The sequence below is a fragment of the Stylophora pistillata genome, chromosome 13 (assembly GCF_964205215.1).
Source record: "Stylophora pistillata chromosome 13, jaStyPist1.2, whole genome shotgun sequence".
In the NCBI taxonomy this organism is placed as follows: domain Eukaryota; kingdom Metazoa; phylum Cnidaria; class Anthozoa; order Scleractinia; family Pocilloporidae; genus Stylophora; species Stylophora pistillata.
The window spans coordinates 12,311,580-12,330,190 of record NC_142531.1 but is presented as its reverse complement, the minus strand read 5'-3'; the positions used below and the strand labels follow the sequence as shown (position 1 = coordinate 12,330,190).

The 18,611-nt window shown below is 37.4% G+C and overlaps 1 protein-coding gene across 1 annotated transcript; it reads left to right on the top strand.

The window, feature by feature from the left end:
* Window positions 1–5,990: 5,990 nt before the first annotated feature.
* Window positions 5,991–15,383, top strand: LOC148717674 (uncharacterized). Its single transcript, XM_088743859.1, has 10 exons — window positions 5,991–6,066; window positions 7,927–8,002; window positions 8,144–8,773; window positions 8,889–9,002; window positions 9,096–9,212; window positions 11,878–11,994; window positions 13,291–13,407; window positions 13,538–13,651; window positions 14,175–14,504; window positions 15,243–15,383. Exons 2-9 carry the CDS (start codon window positions 7,939–7,941, stop codon window positions 14,480–14,482), a joined length of 1,581 nt encoding a protein of 526 aa, XP_088599985.1. The 5' UTR covers window positions 5,991–6,066; window positions 7,927–7,938; the 3' UTR covers window positions 14,483–14,504; window positions 15,243–15,383.
* The last annotated feature ends 3,228 nt before the right edge of the window (window positions 15,384–18,611 follow it).

The window sequence follows — 18,611 nt, the reverse complement described above, 5'->3', positions numbered from 1 at the left end:
AGAAAAATCTTAAAATGTTCTAGTCTCTGAATCAAAAAGAACACCAAGATTTTACGAGCAATAATGGAATAAGATTAAATTGTTGACTCATGATGAAAGCAAACAAATTATTCAGAGATGGATTTTCTTTTGTAGTCCTAATCGAATTTGTCTGTTATTAGGCTCATGTCAATTATTAGATCATCAAGAACTTTCAATTCTGACAGATACTCTTGCATATCATGTTCAACACCTCTCATAAAATTCTTAAATCATTCAGAACTTTTTCATAACTTGTAAAAGCGAAACGACATATTTCAAATTTTTTTTTATGATTCTTCTATAAAAATATTTCTTCCGTAAAACTCCAGCTCCAGATATTGTACCGAGAATGATTGGATTCAATGTTACATCAACAGCTATCGTACCAACCCTGTAACAACAAAACCAGCAGAAGTGAGATTACAATCAGATTCAAGTGTTTAAACTGAAGTATTTGTAGGCTCTTTTGTGAAACCAGAATTTTTTGTGATAAAACTTGTATAAAGCTCTTTAAAACTCATCAGTCTCAGATTCACTCATTGTTTTGTCAGTATGACTGAAATTCAACCATATATTATACATACATGTTAGACAAAATTATATTTTCTTGATAAGAACAGTTGAATTTAAACCTCCGTAAAACATACCATCTGAAGCTGTTACATAAAAACATATTTTTCTCCTTTCGACAATGATGCGATGCAAAAGAAGTTTATATCAACCCATTTATCATTTTTGTTTTCATAATTGGTGATGGATGTGGTTGCAGAACTACGGCCAAGTCTTTGTGTATTGAGATTTACACTAATTGCAGAACCAGAATAACCGTCTTTAAAATGAATTTTATGAAGCCAATATCTCCCTTATTACCTTTTGGTCCTCGACTTCCAGTAGCACCTTTTGGTCCTTGTGCAGCTTGTCCCCTTCATCCCTTTTATCGCCTTTTGCACCAGAAGGTCCAGCAGGTCCTTCTTCCCTTTTCCTATTTTTATCAACACGTTGTCTACCACTAAACGAAGCCATTCTATAACAATATGTTGGATTATTTTGAAGTACTCGTTGATCACTTTTTTCATTGAAGGGAATGTTATGTGTAAGAACGGTTTTATGATATCGTCGTAAGATCCCTTTTCACGTTCATTGATGAAATACAGATAATAGTAACCACAAAAAAATACTCATCAAGATCTGAGACTGTGCTGTTGTAAAGATAATTAAATGGCGTCTTCTGGACATTTCAACCGAATGAGTCGATGTCTCTCTTCAAAAACTTAACAACCCATTGTGTGCCTTCTTCGATTCTAACGTTAAAGATTGATCACATAGCAGCCTGTTTTGTGTTGATTACTTATTTCATTTCTTGAAAAAACACCATTGAAATTCTTTATTGAGGAATATCTAATCAAATAATTTATGGTGTTATTTGATAATGCTGTGTTGACAAATTTTGGTCTTTCAGAATCATGCCTAACAAAGGTATTCTATCGAATGGACTGTTTTTGCTCAGCAGCAAAGAGAGAACCACCTCTTTCTAAAGCCTGACACACCTGCGTTTTTGAGATACGATTGTTTTTTAATATCTTTTAAAGCTGCTTTTTAATCAACATCAATTCATCACTACCATGTAACTCATCATGTGAAAGTCGAACAGTGATAGCTGAATTATTCTGCAATGCTTTCGCAAGTTTGAGTTTCTGATTTTCCCTTAACGCGACACCATAAGGATGAAATTCAGTCTTCTACAGATATATGTTACATAAACTTGATCGTGAAACATACTTGATTCATGTTTCAAGTCCAAAAAATATATTTGATGTAAGCCTTGAGAAGTGCTTTACCCGACCCAACTTCAACTCTGATATCTTCTTTATGAAGAAGACTTCATAGACTGCATGCTCAATTTTGGAATGCTTGATAGTGCGTATTTCAGTTCAAGTTTTGTGCTGCCAGATCTGAGCTCTTTTGACTGATGGTTCAAATCAACATATAAAAAGCCTCACAAATCTTGAAACGTTTTTGCGAAATTTTGACTGTCGAAGCTGAGAAAGTATCATCATCATATTGAAAACAAAACCTCATTAAAATTAACTTTCAACGCACTTTAAAACACGCCTACTACAAAACTAGTTTCGTCAACAGACCTCTTCAGTTACCAAAAGGACGTAAAGACAGCAGAGTGACAATAACTCTCAAAAAAGAAACAACAACTTTGAGTTTAAATTTACAAGACATGTTTCGACATTCTCATGTCATCTTCAGTTGCAAATGAGCATTGAACTATTGTACATTTGAATTTATATTAAGGTACGTTACAAACTACGTGTCAGGGCTTACGTTACATTTGAATGTTACATTTGAATGTTACATATATAATGTTGCACGAGCAATAACCTGGTATCTAGTTGCACAACAATGACGCTAAAGTAAAACTGATAAAACAACAATACCAAAGTAGACAAATAAAAAGAAACAAACTTTAAAACTTCCAAAAAACACCAAACAAACAAACAAAGAGCAAAACGAAACAAAACAAAAACAAACAAAAAACAAAAACAAAACAAAACAAACAACAAAAACAAAAACAAAAAATTTCATATCAATGGTTGGAGTGCTGAGATAATCACTGAACGCTTCAGAAGTTGAATACTGCTTAAAAACTACTGACAAACACCTTAACAAACCACTAATATGACCAAAGAAAATGAAACAGACTTTTATCAAGCAGAAGTGGGAAATACAGAGGATCAACTCATCAAGATTGCAATTAGAAACTCAAAATAGATGTTGAAAAAATTAAAGTTCCTGTTATTTTCCATAATCTTAGGGGATATGATTGTCACTCCATCATGCAGCAGACCGGCAGAATCGCAAAAAATTGTGCTCATGAGAATGACCAAAAACAGATGAGAATTATTATTATTCCAAACAATTAAGAAAAATATATGTCATTTATGTTAGGTCAACATTTAGTCTTCCTTGATAGTTTCTAGTTTATGTCGAGTAGTTTGGACAGACTTGTGAGTAACCTCCCAGAAGAAGCCTTAAAATATACATCAAAAGCGTGAAAAAAACAAAAAACAAGAAAAATGTAATATTGTGAAACAGAAAGGTGTGTATCTTTATGATTATATGAGCAGTTTCGACAAATTTATCGAGAACACTGACCATCGAAAGATAATTTCTGCAGTAAATTGAATGATGAGCATATATCTGTTGAGCAATATGAACATTCTGGAAACGTATGGCAAACATTGAATCTCAAATCGCTGGGTGAATATCGTGATCTGTCATGATTCTAAATCTGATATTCGTCTTCTTGCAGAGCTGTTTGAAAACTTTAGGAAAACCTGTCTGCAATACTACAAGCTTGCTCCATGTCATAAATTCACATCACCTGATCTATCATGGGATGCTCTGTTGAAAATGACTGACATTAAAACAGAACTGATGACCGAAGTTGACACGTTTCAATTCGCTGAAAAGAGGATGCGTGGTGGCATCTCATATTTCGCAAACAGACATGGGAAAGCGAACAATAAATCCAAAATAAATGCGAATCCTAAAGGTGCACGGGGTACTAACGCAACAATCGAATGAAAAATAATCCTGAAAGTGCTTGAGATACGAAATAAACGGAACAATCCGATGAAAAGGAATCCTAAAGGTGTGTACGATATCAACGTAACAATCCATAAAAAAAGCGCACTGGATACTGACGCAACACAAATACTGACGCGAATGTTACTCAAACATAAAATGTGCGAATTCAGTGCTGATGTAACTTTCGAAAAATGGAGTATCCTAAAAGGGCGCAAGATGCTAACTTAACAATCCAATGAAGGAGAATCCGAGCAATTTAGGAATTTTATTGGTTACAATCAGGTTAAAGAGAATTCTAAATGTGTACGGGAAAGTAAGGTGATAATCCATTGAAAGAGGATCCTAAAAGTGTGTGAGATAAAAACGTAACAATCCAATGAAAGAGCATCCTCAAAGTGCCCTAGATACTGGCGTAACAATCAAAAAAGGGAAAACCTGAGAGGTTTGCGCAATACTGCTACAGCCATCCAATGAAACAGAATCTTATAGGTGTGCGAGATATTTATGTAGCAATCGGATGAAAGAGAATCCTAAAAGTGCACGAGATACCATTGTAAAAATCCTGTTGCTAAACTTCCGATGGTCATTTGAAGAAACTACCCAAGTAAATGTGACAATTTCACATGAGAATACTTGAACAAGTATTATTGTCCTTCAAAATGATATCTAGGTGGTCGCTTAGGAGTACACAATTTGGCCAGAAGTTCGTCTTGAGCAACTGTACTGTGCACGGCAAGGTCTAACTAAATGTCTAACTAAACTGATGTGTTTTTTTTTCTCGCAATCAGTGCGCCTTAGGTCATTATTTTCTAAAAGAGGGTTGATTTAATTAAAAAATGTCCTTCCACTAATAGCTTTCGGTCCTCTGTTCACAAAAATACATGTACAGATACCCAGTTGAGCTAAATTTAAGATAGTTTACAATGCGGTTTTGTTAAAGAACGACTAAACTATATTTAAATAATCAGAACGATCTCAAAAGAGATGATTTGAGACCTTCAACTGTTAGGAGAGCAATGCTGGTAAGACTTTGATTGAAAAATTCATTTATATTTCGATTGATGACAAGGCTAAATTAAAAATGAATAACTCATTTCCAATCGAGAATCTGGCTTAAAGTAAACTCAAAACACAATAGAACGATGGAAAAAATTTTCAGGGAGACGAAGCCAAAGGAAAAGCTACTACAAACTAGCGAGGCCGGTCAACGTTTAAAACTGAGGATTGATCATTAAAGGTAATTGGTTGGGTAAATGAACAGCGATTCACAATAAGAAAGAAAGCAGCGCTACCGATGTCTAATTACGATGAATTCGGCTAATCAGCTTGCTAATGAAGGCATTTATAGGTATCACGCAGAAAAAATTGACTGTTGACATGGCTTGGCATCTGTGGTTAACTAAGCACGATAATAGGAAACTACTGTTCCATATTCATCCATATCAAACTGGTGGACTGTTTACCGGTAAATCTCGTGTAGGAAAACTTTGAAATGAATTAACTGCTGGTAAGTTTCCTCTAGCAACTTGCGTTCTGAAGGAAGGTGCTTCCGTGACTGCTCTAGGCAGTCAGCTTAAAATGAATTTAGCCAATCAGCATGTTGATGAGAGCGTTTAAAGATATCACCGAGAAAAAACTGGCTATTGACGTGGCGTAACATCTAATTTTTGTGGCTAATTACGCCTCATGATTTGACATAATTGTTCCAAAATCATCCTTTTATACCGTGGCCAAAACAAAAAAATTGCTTGATCACCCGAATCGCCGTGATGCATTTGCTTATTAGTAATACGAAGTTATTTTCTTCACAATGTTTCAAACAGTTTCTCCTTTCTCCCATGTCAGTGGTGATGAAAATCCAAGCAGCTTAGTAAAAACACAATAGAAAAAAGGTTCTGAGTGCTTCAATTAGACTTCACCTGGTGGAGATTTTAGTTAAAATAAATGATTTAAAAGGAAAATATCTTCAACATGCGAGACAAGCACAGTTATTCCTTGTGATCTACCTTTCTATGGTTCTTGATGGTCTCCGCTGATTTCCTATGAGAAACCATTTATTTTCATGATGATATTTCCTTTGCGGTTTTTTTAAGAGAATAGCCCATTAACTGCATTTTTTACCGATTGGCAGTATCTTAGGTTTTTACTGAAACAACTTTACGGACCTTGATGCTCAGCCTTTTGATGAAAGAGGACTAATCACTCTTTGAGAGAAGAATGACCCTTAATGACGAGAAACAATATTATGTAAATTCATGTATGTTGAATGATGAGTAGAAAATAGAAATACTTTGGTATTGTTCGCCTTCAGTTCAATTCATAGATAATCAATAGCAAACTATTTTTGCCAAAATAGATTGGTGTATCATAAAAGCGTTAAAGGGAAGTTAGGCGTTACCATTTCATAGCTGCTTTCCAGGAGCTATACGCATTGCCTTTGAAAAGGTAAAAATGTCCGTGTCTTTGATGTTGTTTTTAAAAACTTCCTGTAAACTCAGTTTGTGATGAATGACATATTTTCAAAGCCCAAAGAAATTCTTCAAGTCGGAGGGGCTGAAGAAAGAAAGAAACTTGTGGCAGAAATCACCGCTACTTTTTACCATAAGCCAACAGAAAATAACGGGACAGGGGAAGGAGCCCATCAACAGGATAACGCTTAATACTGAATGGACTCAGTCTGGAGAGAAAGTAGTATTTGATTTCCGCAAAGACCTTTCGACAATCATTCGCTCCTGCGTGGCCTTCCCAGGCCACTAGAGAACAGTTTCATCCAGGAAACTGAGAAGGCCGCTTTCCTATAGTTTTGGCGATTACTCGCAAAGGCTTTCTGTGCCAAGGTTGAAAACCTGTGACAAAATCCCGTCACTAACAGTTGAAAGTTTGGCGCTTCAGCGGCGCACAACAAATGTTCGGCAAAATGCTTGCGATCTGTTAGGGACTTGACGCGTGGGTCCTCCAACAGAGTTGATCTTATTTGTTGTTCCACACTCATCGCTTCGTCTTGAGAGAAAATCCAAGATGCAAGATCTTCCATCTCTTTGCTTTTTAGAGTCATATTGTTGACTTTGCTTTTTTTACGCGGCCGTGACGTTTTTGCAGTCGCGGTGGCAGCTCCCTTTGCCCTTTTACCGCCACTGGAAGACGTCGCTAAATTCTCTTCTTCACTTTTGCTATCAGAGGATGCGCTGTATTCACTTGACGAGACATCGGCCGTATCAGAACTTTCTTCTGAATCTGAACCAGACAAACCTTCTTCGCTATCTGAATCGCTGTCCGCCATTTTTGACTTCGCGCGCGTCTGATGGGGGAATGTGACGTAAAACAACATCAAGCTCCGTTTTGACCGGGCATTTGAACTGTGTACGTCCGAAACCTTCCCTGAAAGCCGTTCTATAAATAAATCTACTCGGGAAAGGGTTGACTTCAAGGCTTAGTATAGGAGAGAAAGGCTCCTGTTGATGGGCTCCCGACAGGGAGTGAAATTCAGGGCGTTGGCCTGAACATGTCGATTTCACTTGAATTGTTGTTAGCTTAGGATGGAAAGCATTTTTTGTGAAAAGCATTACTCCTTTTGCAGTTTTTTATTTCCCAAGTCAGTTTGACATTTAAAAAAACCAGCCGTGTCGCTGTTTGCCAATACATCAATGTTATTCATTGTTGACAAACCAAGGCTCGTTGAAAGGGAACGGATGTTTTTCATTTTCCGTCCGCAAAAGGCCACATGCAAAACGAAAAGCGATACGTGGCATGTGCGAGAAAACAAAAAACACAACATTCTTTTCAGATTTAGCGAGACGAGATTCTTGCATCTAGCACATGGAGGTACAGTCGGACCTTTATTTAGAAGCACTGTTATTAGCGGTCACCCTGCATTTAGTGGTCAGTTCTGAAAGTCCGGAATTTACTTCTTCTTTCTCGTTATAATTTTCACCTCTATCTAGCGGTCACCTCTATCAAGCGGTCGCGGTCAGCTTTACTGAGTCCCAATACCCTGTTTGCATTGTCTCCCACCTGTCTTAAACGGTCCCTTAAAATAAAACCAAGAAAAATATTTTTTCAAGCAACTTTTAATCCATTTTTTCTCTCCTTAAATCAATGTTGGTTGTATTTTGGGGCTAGCTTTTGTACATAAGATGATTAATTATGGCATAAAATACCGTTTTTTATCGTTTTTCATAATACTCCTATTCTGTGGAACCTGTATTAAGTGGTTAACCCGTTGGTGGCCGCTTACTACAGGTTTGCCTGTACTGTGTTACATAGATTTTATTAGTTTGCAATTATTGTTTCTAATCTCACCTGCAGAAGTTTGACATCATGGAGAGATTCAAGATGATCTTTCATATCAGTGTTCTACAGGTTTTGTTGACGATTGTTAACGGTTAGTATCCTTCAAAAATGTTTTTTTGCAAGAGCAACAGATTATGTCTCACGCCTCGTTCAGACCAGATCCTTCCCCAAGAGACTTTTTTGTCATCCACTTATCAAATCCATTCAAAATTCGCATTGTTTTACCTTGCAGCTGTCAGTGTACCAGATCCTGTCGCCGTCTACCCCCTGAACAGCAAGTATCAAACAAAGGAAATTAAAAATCGAGTTCCTCAGGGAGTTGCTGTTGGTGTATCTTTAGCTGATGGCCCAGATGGAAAGGCTGGCGGCTCGTACTCGTTCGCAGGTCAAGCCGGAAGCTATATCGAGTTCCCAAATAATGGAGCACTTGACGTACAGTCATCTATCACCATGTTATGTTGGGTGTATCCAATGGGTAATGATGGTCCTCTCTTCAATTACAAGAAAACTGGTCCATGGGGCGTCCATCTGTGGATAGTAGGTGGACAGCTGTTCGTTCGCTACACTCATAGAAACTACCAATTCACCCAACATTTGTTAGGTGGTGTTTTACCAGTGAACGAATGGAGTTATGTCGGTTCTACCTATGACCAAAATAGTGGTATTGCAAAATTGTGGGTGGATGGAAAACAAACCTCTCAATATACTATAGGAAGACTTCACCTTTCCACCCAAGACAGCGTCCGAATGGGTGTGAAAGATGGGGATCGGCGCTATTTCCGAGGAAAAATTGCTGCTATGCAACTTTATAACGTGGCTTTATCTGCAGAGCAGATAAACGCAGTGGAAAAGGTTGGCTTAGGTATATACACTTTTTCGTTTCCTGTTGCCCTCAACGTTTTTCAAATAATTTTTTTCAACTATCTTCTTATTAAGAGAATTAAAAAATCTAAAAAATGTGTTATTTCTTTTTACAGCTGATGCCTGCGAAGAATTGAAACCCTGCAAGAATGGGGCCACATGCAGCACTTCTAGTGATGGATATAAATGCTCCTGCGTTGAGGGATTCCAAGGAACCAACTGTGAACACGGTTTGTGAACATGACTAAGTTACGCATAAGCACGCATACTCCCCACATGCGTATTATGATTTTAATTTTTCCGGTTTTTTGAATTTGGGTTAGATATCGATGATTGCAAAACTTCAAACCCATGCAAAAATGGCGGACGATGTGTGAACACACATGGAAACTATGAATGCAAATGCAAAATTGGATTCACAGGACGAAACTGCGAAACAGGTGAGTTGTCTGAACCATAGACCATACCCAAGCGTTTGGTTGCAATACTTGCCATGTGTTTACCTAATTCAAATCAATTAATTAATGAGTAAAGTGTTGATCTTATCATTGAAGCTCTAGTTTCCCCCTTTCATAACCGATTTGAGCGACATTCTTACCTGTGACTTTTGTGATATCAGTTGATTATGTCGAGCCCTTACGCAAAGTGAGGAAATTCATCGGAAACAAATTGTCTAAAGATCAGTTGATAATCTTACTAGCTATGGCGAAGATTTATCAGTGACATTTCTAGGAAGTTACGTTTCTTGAATTTAAGGGTCAATTAAGAAAAAGCCTCCATTAGTTGAGAAAACATGCACGGATATTTTGCCGCGGACGATATCTGTTCCCAGATGCGAACAGTTTCCGAGATCGAAGATCAAGCAAAAATGTGAGCTTCGGGGAACAGATAATGTGCAAGGGCAAATATACGAGCATTACTTCGTGCCAAATGGAGGCTATTTAGTTTATTATCCATCAAATATCTTTGCAACACCCGAATAAAATGTTAACGAACAATCCGCTGTTTGCTGCTAAAACTCGTTCTCATCTTCAATTGCGTTTTAAACGAACTCTTTTATCGTAGTTGATGTAAAGGTCGATAAGAATCGTATACAGCAGCTCATAACGTTTACAAGAACTTAGGCTCGTTTTCAAAAACTCTATCAAACTAAAGGTAAAGTAAAGGCAATTTCTGACGTTCAGTAGAAGAATTAGAAGAAAAAAAAATATTTTGAATATTCTTAGGTAATCTGCGAATAAAAAAGACGTACAGGTGTAGTCATTACGTTATGAAATGAACTCACTAGAGTCGGCGAATTTACTCTGACACTAAGATGCGTAACGTAAATGCTTTTGTTCTTGGGCCATCGTAATTTGATCAAAAATAAGACACAAACAGCAGTGATAGATACATTCAACTTGCACATTTTGATTATGACTTGACGTTTCGTATGTACTCCACATACATTTCCAAACGTAACCGTTGAAATTTAAAACAGCTATGTATATATATATATAACTAAGGTGAGGGGACTGGAACCAAGATTAAGCAAAAACTTATCAATAAACAATAACGCTAGAGCAGATTAAGATTCCTTCACCACACGAAAGTACAAAATAAACCTCATCCACTCCCTCACTTATCTCTACTACGGTCTTTGTTCGTCTGGCTCCTTGCTACAATCTGCCCTCGATGATCTTCGAAAACTCCTTCTTCAGAACGGCTACCTACAAGGCATAATCAACTATCATATCAGCGATGTGTTGAACAAAAACTGTCATCAGCATAACATCCCTAAGAAAGATATCATTATCCTACCTCACTACATAGGTTTGCAAAGCAACAAAGTCGCTAAACGCCTGAAATCATGTGTGTACAAATTCTATTCTTTTGTTAACCTGAAAATCGTTTTTCAGAACACTCGATGCATAAAATCTTTCTTTCCTTACAAGGACCGTATTAATCGTTCACAACAATCCAGGGTTATTTTCAAAGCAAATTGCTGGGATTTTAATGTTTGTTATATTGGTAAAACTAAACGACGACTTCACGATAGAAAAACCGAACATTTTAAGGCCCTCGCTAAAAATGACAATACTTCAGCCTTTGCCGACCACATCAAGGCCACTGGGCATAATATCAAGTGGGATCATTTTGATATTTTGGCAAAGGGCAAAACAGACTACCACTGTAAAATCAAAGAGTCCTTACTTATTCAAGAACTTGAGCCAGCTTTCAACGTGAACGTCGGAAGTGAAAAGCTGTTGCTTTATTAATCTGCTCTAGTGTTATTGTTTGTTGTTAAGTTTTTTGCTTAATCTTGGTTCCAGTCCCCTCACCTTAGTTATATATATACATAGCTGTTTTAAATTTCAACGGTTACTTTTGAAAATGTATGTGGAGTACATACGAAACGTCAAGTCATAATCAAAATGTGCAAGTTGAATACGTTTATTACTGCTTTTTGTGTCTTATTTTTGATCAAAGATGCGTAAGCTTGCAGACCACATGAGGTATCAAGATAACAACTGACCATGGAATTTCCAACTTTTTCTTTTCTCATACCACGTAAATGTTTTCAACTTTGCGCACACTGCGTTTTGCAGCGTTACTTCCTCGCTTTCAACCTATCTAATCTGAAATGATATTAGTATAATTGCTCTGGTTATTATGGAGATTCTCGCGCTCTGATTGGCTGAGGACAAGGCCGCTAAATTTCAAAATGGCTGCCGTGTGTTTTGTCAATTTTTCCGAGGAAGTGACAAATGCGATGGTAAAAAATTCAATTGCAAAGACGCAAGAGGTGCGACTTAAATTGGCCCTACTCTTTTTAGAGGTAAGATATGAAGACTAATCAAAGCAATTGTAGCAAAATAAAATACGAGCAATATTTTTTGTATTTCAACGACTAAATGGATTTCCAACAGAATCCGAAAGCTTTGATAAAAGATAAAATGAAAAAATGTTGGTCCAATTTTACGTCTCGGAGTAGAAAATAGACGGCAGTTTCTGCGAGAAAAATAGCTTGTTGTCATTATGTGATTTATGTGCCAGACACTCCCCTTCTGGACTGCCCTTACGTGCATTATGATTTTGATTGTGCACTTTTTTTGTTTGGGTTAGATATCGATGAATGCCAAACTTCAAACCCATGCGAAAATGGCGGAAAATGTGTGAACACACATGGAGGCTATGAATGCAAATGCAAAGCTGGATCCACAGGACGAAACTGCGAAACAGGCGAGTTATCAACCATAGACAATACATAAGCGTTTGGTTGCTATACTTGTCATGTGTCTACCTAATTCAAACCAGTGAATTAATAGGTAAGGTGTTGATCTTATGATAGAAGAATCGACTAGAGTGATATTTCCAAACCTGTGACCTTCGAGATCAAATGATTGCATGAATCTCTGGCCAAAAATAGCGCGGAACATTCTTCAGAAGAAAACTCTTGAAAGATTTAAGAGTATCTCATTTTGCGCCCCAGTTGGCAACACATGAGGTCCTTTCCAGATCCAGTATATAGATTGCTTCTCTTTGTTCCGATCTTAATGCGCAATACATACCAATTTTCGAAAGACACTTAGTGCTTCCTCAAGAGCAGAATCAAAACTCACAACGTCGTCAAAAGAATTTGCGATCCTTTTCTCTTTCCCGCTAGAGTAAAATGTTCGAATGACGCATTTGGCTTGTGATTGACAGCTAGAGCAAAATTGCACCAATCAGAAATTCCGTTCGTGGGCGACAGGAGTTTCACCCCTTTAGTACCAATTACTTTCTCTCCTTAGCCTTCCGCTGCCATTCAAATCAAAGATGGCGGCCTTTTTTCGCTAAGAAAATACTGAGCACTCGCTCGCCCACATTACGCCTGCTCTGCAGGCTAGGTCGGCTGTGGCACATAAATTTATTGGTACCATTTCAAGAAAGAAAGATTTCTGGAATCTAAGGTTAATCTCGTAATTTGAAATAGTTGGTAGAATCTACAATCACCTAGGCCTGCTTTTTTTTTCTTTTTTTTTTTCAAAGAAATGAACGTTAAACCCCCCGTTGTGACCAATTGAACTAAAGATCAAGTAGCTCTTTGCTCTAAATATGCTGTTTGAGAATTGGAAAGAAAGGAAACAATGTAGAATATTTGTAAATGTATGGCAGAAAAAGATATGCAGGCCTGGGAAACAAGAAATGAAGGACGCGTGCGAAATGAATTTGCTGGGGGTGCTCTACAGACTACATAAGATTTGCTAAATGGAAAGCAACGATGGAATTTGCCACTTGAGTTTTTAGTTCGGCATATGGCGTAAACGCCTTGAGATTTTTTTAGCCTTGTGCTATTGCAGTTTCGTGCAATCTCAAAAGTTTCATATCACTTGTATTGAGGGATTTGAAAGAGTGAAATGTACGTGATTACGGTCAATGATTTATGACTAAAACTACGCGTGAACGAGAAAAAAAATTCTCCCTGCCCCTCTCCCCTTCTGGACTGCTTCTACGTGAAAAATGATTTTAATTTGACATGTGTTCTATTTGGGGTAGCTGTTGATGAATGCCAAACCTTAAAGCCATGCCAAAATGGCGGACAGTGCGAGAATACAGTTGGAGGCTATAAATGCGCATGCAAACCTGGATTTACAGGAAGAAACTGCGAAACAGGTGGGTTATCAACCACAAAAGAAATATAAACGTCTCTCTGCAGGTCTTATCATTTGTCGACTTAATTTAATGATAATAACAATAATAACAATCAAGAACGTCAACAGATGGTGTCATTGAAATCTGACAGATATCGACGATTGTTTGGATGCAAAGGTACCGTGTTACAATGGAGGAACATGTGTTGACGGAATCAACAACTACACGTGTAACTGTAAGGATGGATACGTTGGAAAATACTGTGGTGAGACTGTAGCTCTCTTTAAACAGTTAGACACATGAGTTAAATTAAGTAACAAACTTACAGTAAACAGTTCTGTGACTTCGAAATAAGCCATTACGACGACTGAATTAATTTATGGAAATTATTTCGGACAAACGTGGAAACATCGGCCAGATTTTTTTAAAGATTACTTATTTCATAAAGGAAAACGGGATAAGAAACTTGTCAGGGAAACGTTTTAAGATGAGGCGTACTAAAAAAATCTGGTGATCTGAGAAAGTTTACCATGACCCTGAACAGGCTCACTGAACGAGAGTACAGGCAATACTGCCCGCATCAATGTGTCAAGCAATATGTCACTCAAAGGATGGCTGTCGATTTGTTAACTATTCCTCGTCTGTCGAAGTCAAAAAAAACAAATTTACTGCCTCAAGGTTGGAAACTGGACTTCATAACTTATATCAGCTGAATTACATATTTCTTAGCCCCATGGAAATTTTGTCCCCTCTAGCTTTGCTGATGATGTTGAATTTGCTTTGTTTAGAATGGGAAAAGAAAGGATGTTTTAAGGAAGTGAAAAAGAAAAGTAAGAAGGCCATGAGAACTGTATTTGCAAACTTCAGAAAGTTCAAGAAGAATATCCAAGGTGCGGTCGAAGCTTGTATCAAAGCAGCAGGGGACAAAAATCTGGAGATTTTTGCGGTTCGCGGAAGATACAAGTGTGTGACAACCAAAGGTCAGGCTGATTACAAAGTACATGGTGCATCATCCAAAGGGTGCAAGGCGGAAGGAGAATACGCAGTTGGAGTGAAGAGCGCAAATTATGTCTACATTTTGAGTAAACACCTTTAGTAGGGAACTTGATGAAATCTTGGTGAGTTCAAGGCTGCTATCTATGAAAGCTTCTTAGTTAGTCAGATTAAAACAAAATGAAAAACTTATCATGAGGAACTAAATGAGGTAAACAAGAAACATGCCAAGGTAACTCGAAACTCTTCTCTAAAAAGATAACATCAGTGAATCAATATTTCTACACCTTCTCGTGTGTTCCTGGTAACTGGTATTAAAAGAACCCAGTGATATCTTAAGTTTTACCATTTTTTCGACTTTAAAGGTTACCATAGCACCCCTATATTTTGGGTTCTTTCTAAAAAATGAGTACCGTGTCCCTTATATCATATATGAACAAGATTTATCCCCCTTCATAGCTTTAAAGAATGGTTCATACTTAATAATTCTCCGTGGTTTGATGATTTTTTTTTTTAAAAGCTAGATGCGTCCCATGAGTTACTTTTATTTCCTCGTATGCACACAATCCATTATGTGGGTGTATCTGCCAAGAAAATTCAAGTTACAAATGGGATATTCCCGCATAGTATACTTTCGAAAGTGTTGCGGAAAAATATTCACACGAGCTGGATATTCCACACCTGAGAAACTTATTTCACTTTCCATGACATTATATGACTCGGGATATTGCTACTCCTTATGGATGAGCATTATACCAAGAATTTTGTTTGGTTCTCTAACAGTTTATTGGTGGGATAACTAGTGATTCTACTCCTGGCGTTGACATTTAGTTGTATTTTTTTTTTTTTTTACTTTTTTACAGGCTTTACTGTGGATAAGATGTCGTTTTATCGGTTAGAAGAACATTAGCATAGTATCTGAAATAAGAGAAATGTGTTTTGTTGAATACTATTGCTATACTGGTAGCCATAGAGAATTAATAAAGTGCTTCAGTAGAAAATCATCTGGTCTATCTTGATGCTGTGTTGAACATGACTCGCATTAAATAAGAACTAATGACCGAAATTGACATGTTTCAGCTCATTGAAAAGGGGATGTGTGGTGGCATCTCATATTTCGCCAACGGGAAAGCAAACAATAAATACAGAATAAATATATCTTATTAACCAAGCGTGAGGGTCGTACTGGGAGAATATCGGCCCAAGGTCTTGACAGTATGGACCCAGCGCAGATAGGACCGTACAAAAAAGACCGAGGGCCGATATTCTTCCAGTACGGTCCCGAGCGAGCTTGGTTAATGAGAGATTTATTATACGACTGAAGTTCAAAGGGACACAAATGCGGTATCATTCGGGACCATTCGGGACAGTGCACGGTCCAATACTGAGGGAATATTGACCGGCAATAGAGCATTTTGATTGGTTGATTTCAGTTATTGGCCCTCTGACTGCCCGAGTCGTGTAATAAATAAGAATACTGAAGGTGCACGAGATACTAACGTGCAATCGATTGAAAAAGAATCCTAAAAGTGCTTGAGATACGAAGTAAACGGAACACTACAATGAAAGAGAACCCTAAAGGTGTGTGCGAGGTCAACGTAACAATCCAATGAAAGAAAAAAGCATACAGGATGCTGACGCAACACAAATACTGACGCGAATGTTAGTCAAACTTAAAATGTCCGAATTCAGTGCTGATGTAATTTTCGAATAGTGGAGTATCCTAAAAGAGCGCAAGGTGCTAACGTAACAATCCAGTGAAGGAGAATCCGAACAATTTAGGACATTCATACATTACAATCAAGCTAAGGAGAATTCTAAAAGTGTACGGGATAGTAAGGTGATAATCCAATGAAAGAGAATCATAAAAGTGTGTGAGACACTAACGTAACAATCCAATAAAAGAGAATCCTGAAAGTGCCCAAGATACTGACGTAACAATTGAAAGAGAGAAGACCTGAGAGGTTTGCGCCATACTGATGCAACAATCGAACGGAAGAGAATCCTGAAAGTGCCCAAGATACTGACGTAACAATTGAAAGAGAGAAGACCTGAGAGGTTTGCGCTATACTGATGCAACAATCCAACGGAAGAGAATCCTGAAAGTGCCCAAGATACTGACGTAACGATTGAAAGAGAGAAGACCTGAGAGGTTTGCGCTATACTGATGCAACAATCCAACGAAAGAGAATCCTGAAAGTGTCCAAGATACTGACGTAACGATTGAAAAAGAGAAGACCTGAGAGGTTTGCGCTATTCTGATGCAACAATCCAATGAAAGAGAATCTTATCACTGTGTGAGACACCAACTTTACCATCCAGTTAAGTGTGCGAGATACTTTTGTAGCAATCGGATGAAAGAGAATCCTAAAAGTGCACAAGATACCAACGTAACCTTCCTGTTACTAAACTTCCGATGGTCATTTGAAGAAACTACCCAAGTAATTGTGACAAGTTCACATGAGAATACTTGAACAAGTATTATTGTCCTTCAAAATGGTGGTCGCTTAGGAGTACACAATTCTCGGAGTTCGTCTTGAGCAACTGTACTGTGCACGGCAATGTTAATATCATTTTGAAGTAATGAAACCCTCCGTGTGTCTTTGATGTTAAAAAAGGCAAAAGTTAAATATTTATTCAAATATTTGTTTACATTTAAAAATTGAAAGGATCAAATTTTCCTTTACAATTTGAGGTTAGCCTATCGGGCCAGTTATTTACACTAAGGTCTAACCAAACTGGTGTTTTTTTTTTCTTGTCATCGGTTGGCCTCAGGTCATTCTTCTCTAAAAGAGGGTTGATTTCATTTAAAAAATGTCCTTCCACTATCAGGTTTCGGTCCTCTGTTCACAAAAATAAATGTACAGATAGCGAGTTCAGCTAAATTGAAGAATGCGGTTTTGTTAAACAACCACTAAACTGTGTTTAAATGATCAGACCGATCTCAAACGAGATGATTTGGGACCTTCAGCAGTCAGAATAGCAATGCCGGGAAGACTTCGATTAAAAAATAAATGTATATTTCTAGCGATCACAAGGCTAAATTAAAAATGAAGAACTCATTTCCAATCGGGAATTTGGCTTAAAATAAACTCAAAACAACAACAACAACAAAACTGAAGGGAAGAGAAAAAAAAAGTTTTCAGGCAAACGTTGAGTGAAAACTAAAAGAAAAGTTACTACAAACTAGTGAGATCAACGTTTAAAAACTGAAGCCTGATTATCAAAAAGAAACTAATTGGTTTGGTAAATGAAGAGCCGCGTCAAAGCGATTCCCGATAAGAAAGAAAGTCATTATACTGATGTCTAATTACGATTAATTTGGCTAAGCAGCTTGCTCATCAAGCAGTTGCAGATATCCCAGAAAAAATTGGCTGTTGACATGGCTTGATATCTGTGGTTAATTAAGCAAGATAATAGGAAACTACTGTTCCATATTTATCCTTCTCCCTAACAAACTGGTAGACTGTTAACTGGCAGATCTCCTGTATTAAAACTTTGAAATAAACTAACTGCTTGTAGGTTTCCTCAAGCAACTTGCGTTCTGAAGGAAGGTACTTCCGTAACTGCTTCAGGCAGTCAGCTTTAGACGAATTCGGCCAATTAGCGAGTGGTTCATCCTATCTAAATGCAAGCACTAATCGTTTTAGTAATAGTTTCATTAGAAGATCCTGTATTGATAATTTAGTATAATTTCAGAGCTGAGCAAAGAGTTTCCAGCAATCTGATTGGTCGAGCGGTTACTTATATGACGCTATATAAACCGCTTCACGCGGTTTATATAAAATTTTAAAATAAAAAGTTAATAAATGTTACTAAAATGTTATGATTTTAGAAATTTCTCTGTTGTTCAGCTCTGAAATTATGCTAAAACAATTATTCGCCTCAGGTTCGGTGAATATTTTCGAATAATCCCCTCGACTTCGTCTCGGGGATTATTCGACGATATTCACCTCGCCTTCGGAGAATAATTGTTAAATATAAACGTAGATGTTTAGTCTTTTTTATATACTTTTCTATATATATATAGTTAGTTAGATTATATATATATAATCAATTGTATAGGAAAATAAAAATGAAAACTTCGCAATACAGAACTGTTTCGAAAGGGTCTGGTAGTCCTCTCTCGCCAGGTGCATGAAATACTGGTTGACTAACGTTCCTTTTATAAGTTGGTGGTTGCCTTATCAAGTATTTAGTTGAGTGCCAGCACGCACTCGCCAGTTCATTCC

What these genes read in the sequence shown, in the direction of transcription:
- LOC148717674 (XM_088743859.1), top strand. Translation starts at nt 7,939, where the DNA reads ATGGAGAGATTCAAGATGATCTTTCATATCAGTGTTCTACAGGTTTTG. An exon ending in TTTGTTGACGATTGTTAACG is followed by an intron (nt 8,003 to 8,143) that starts GTTAGTATCCTT and finishes TTTACCTTGCAG; the next exon opens with CTGTCAGTGTACCAGATCCT. An exon ending in AGGAAGAAACTGCGAAACAG is followed by an intron (nt 13,408 to 13,537) that starts GTGGGTTATCAA and finishes GAAATCTGACAG; the next exon opens with ATATCGACGATTGTTTGGAT.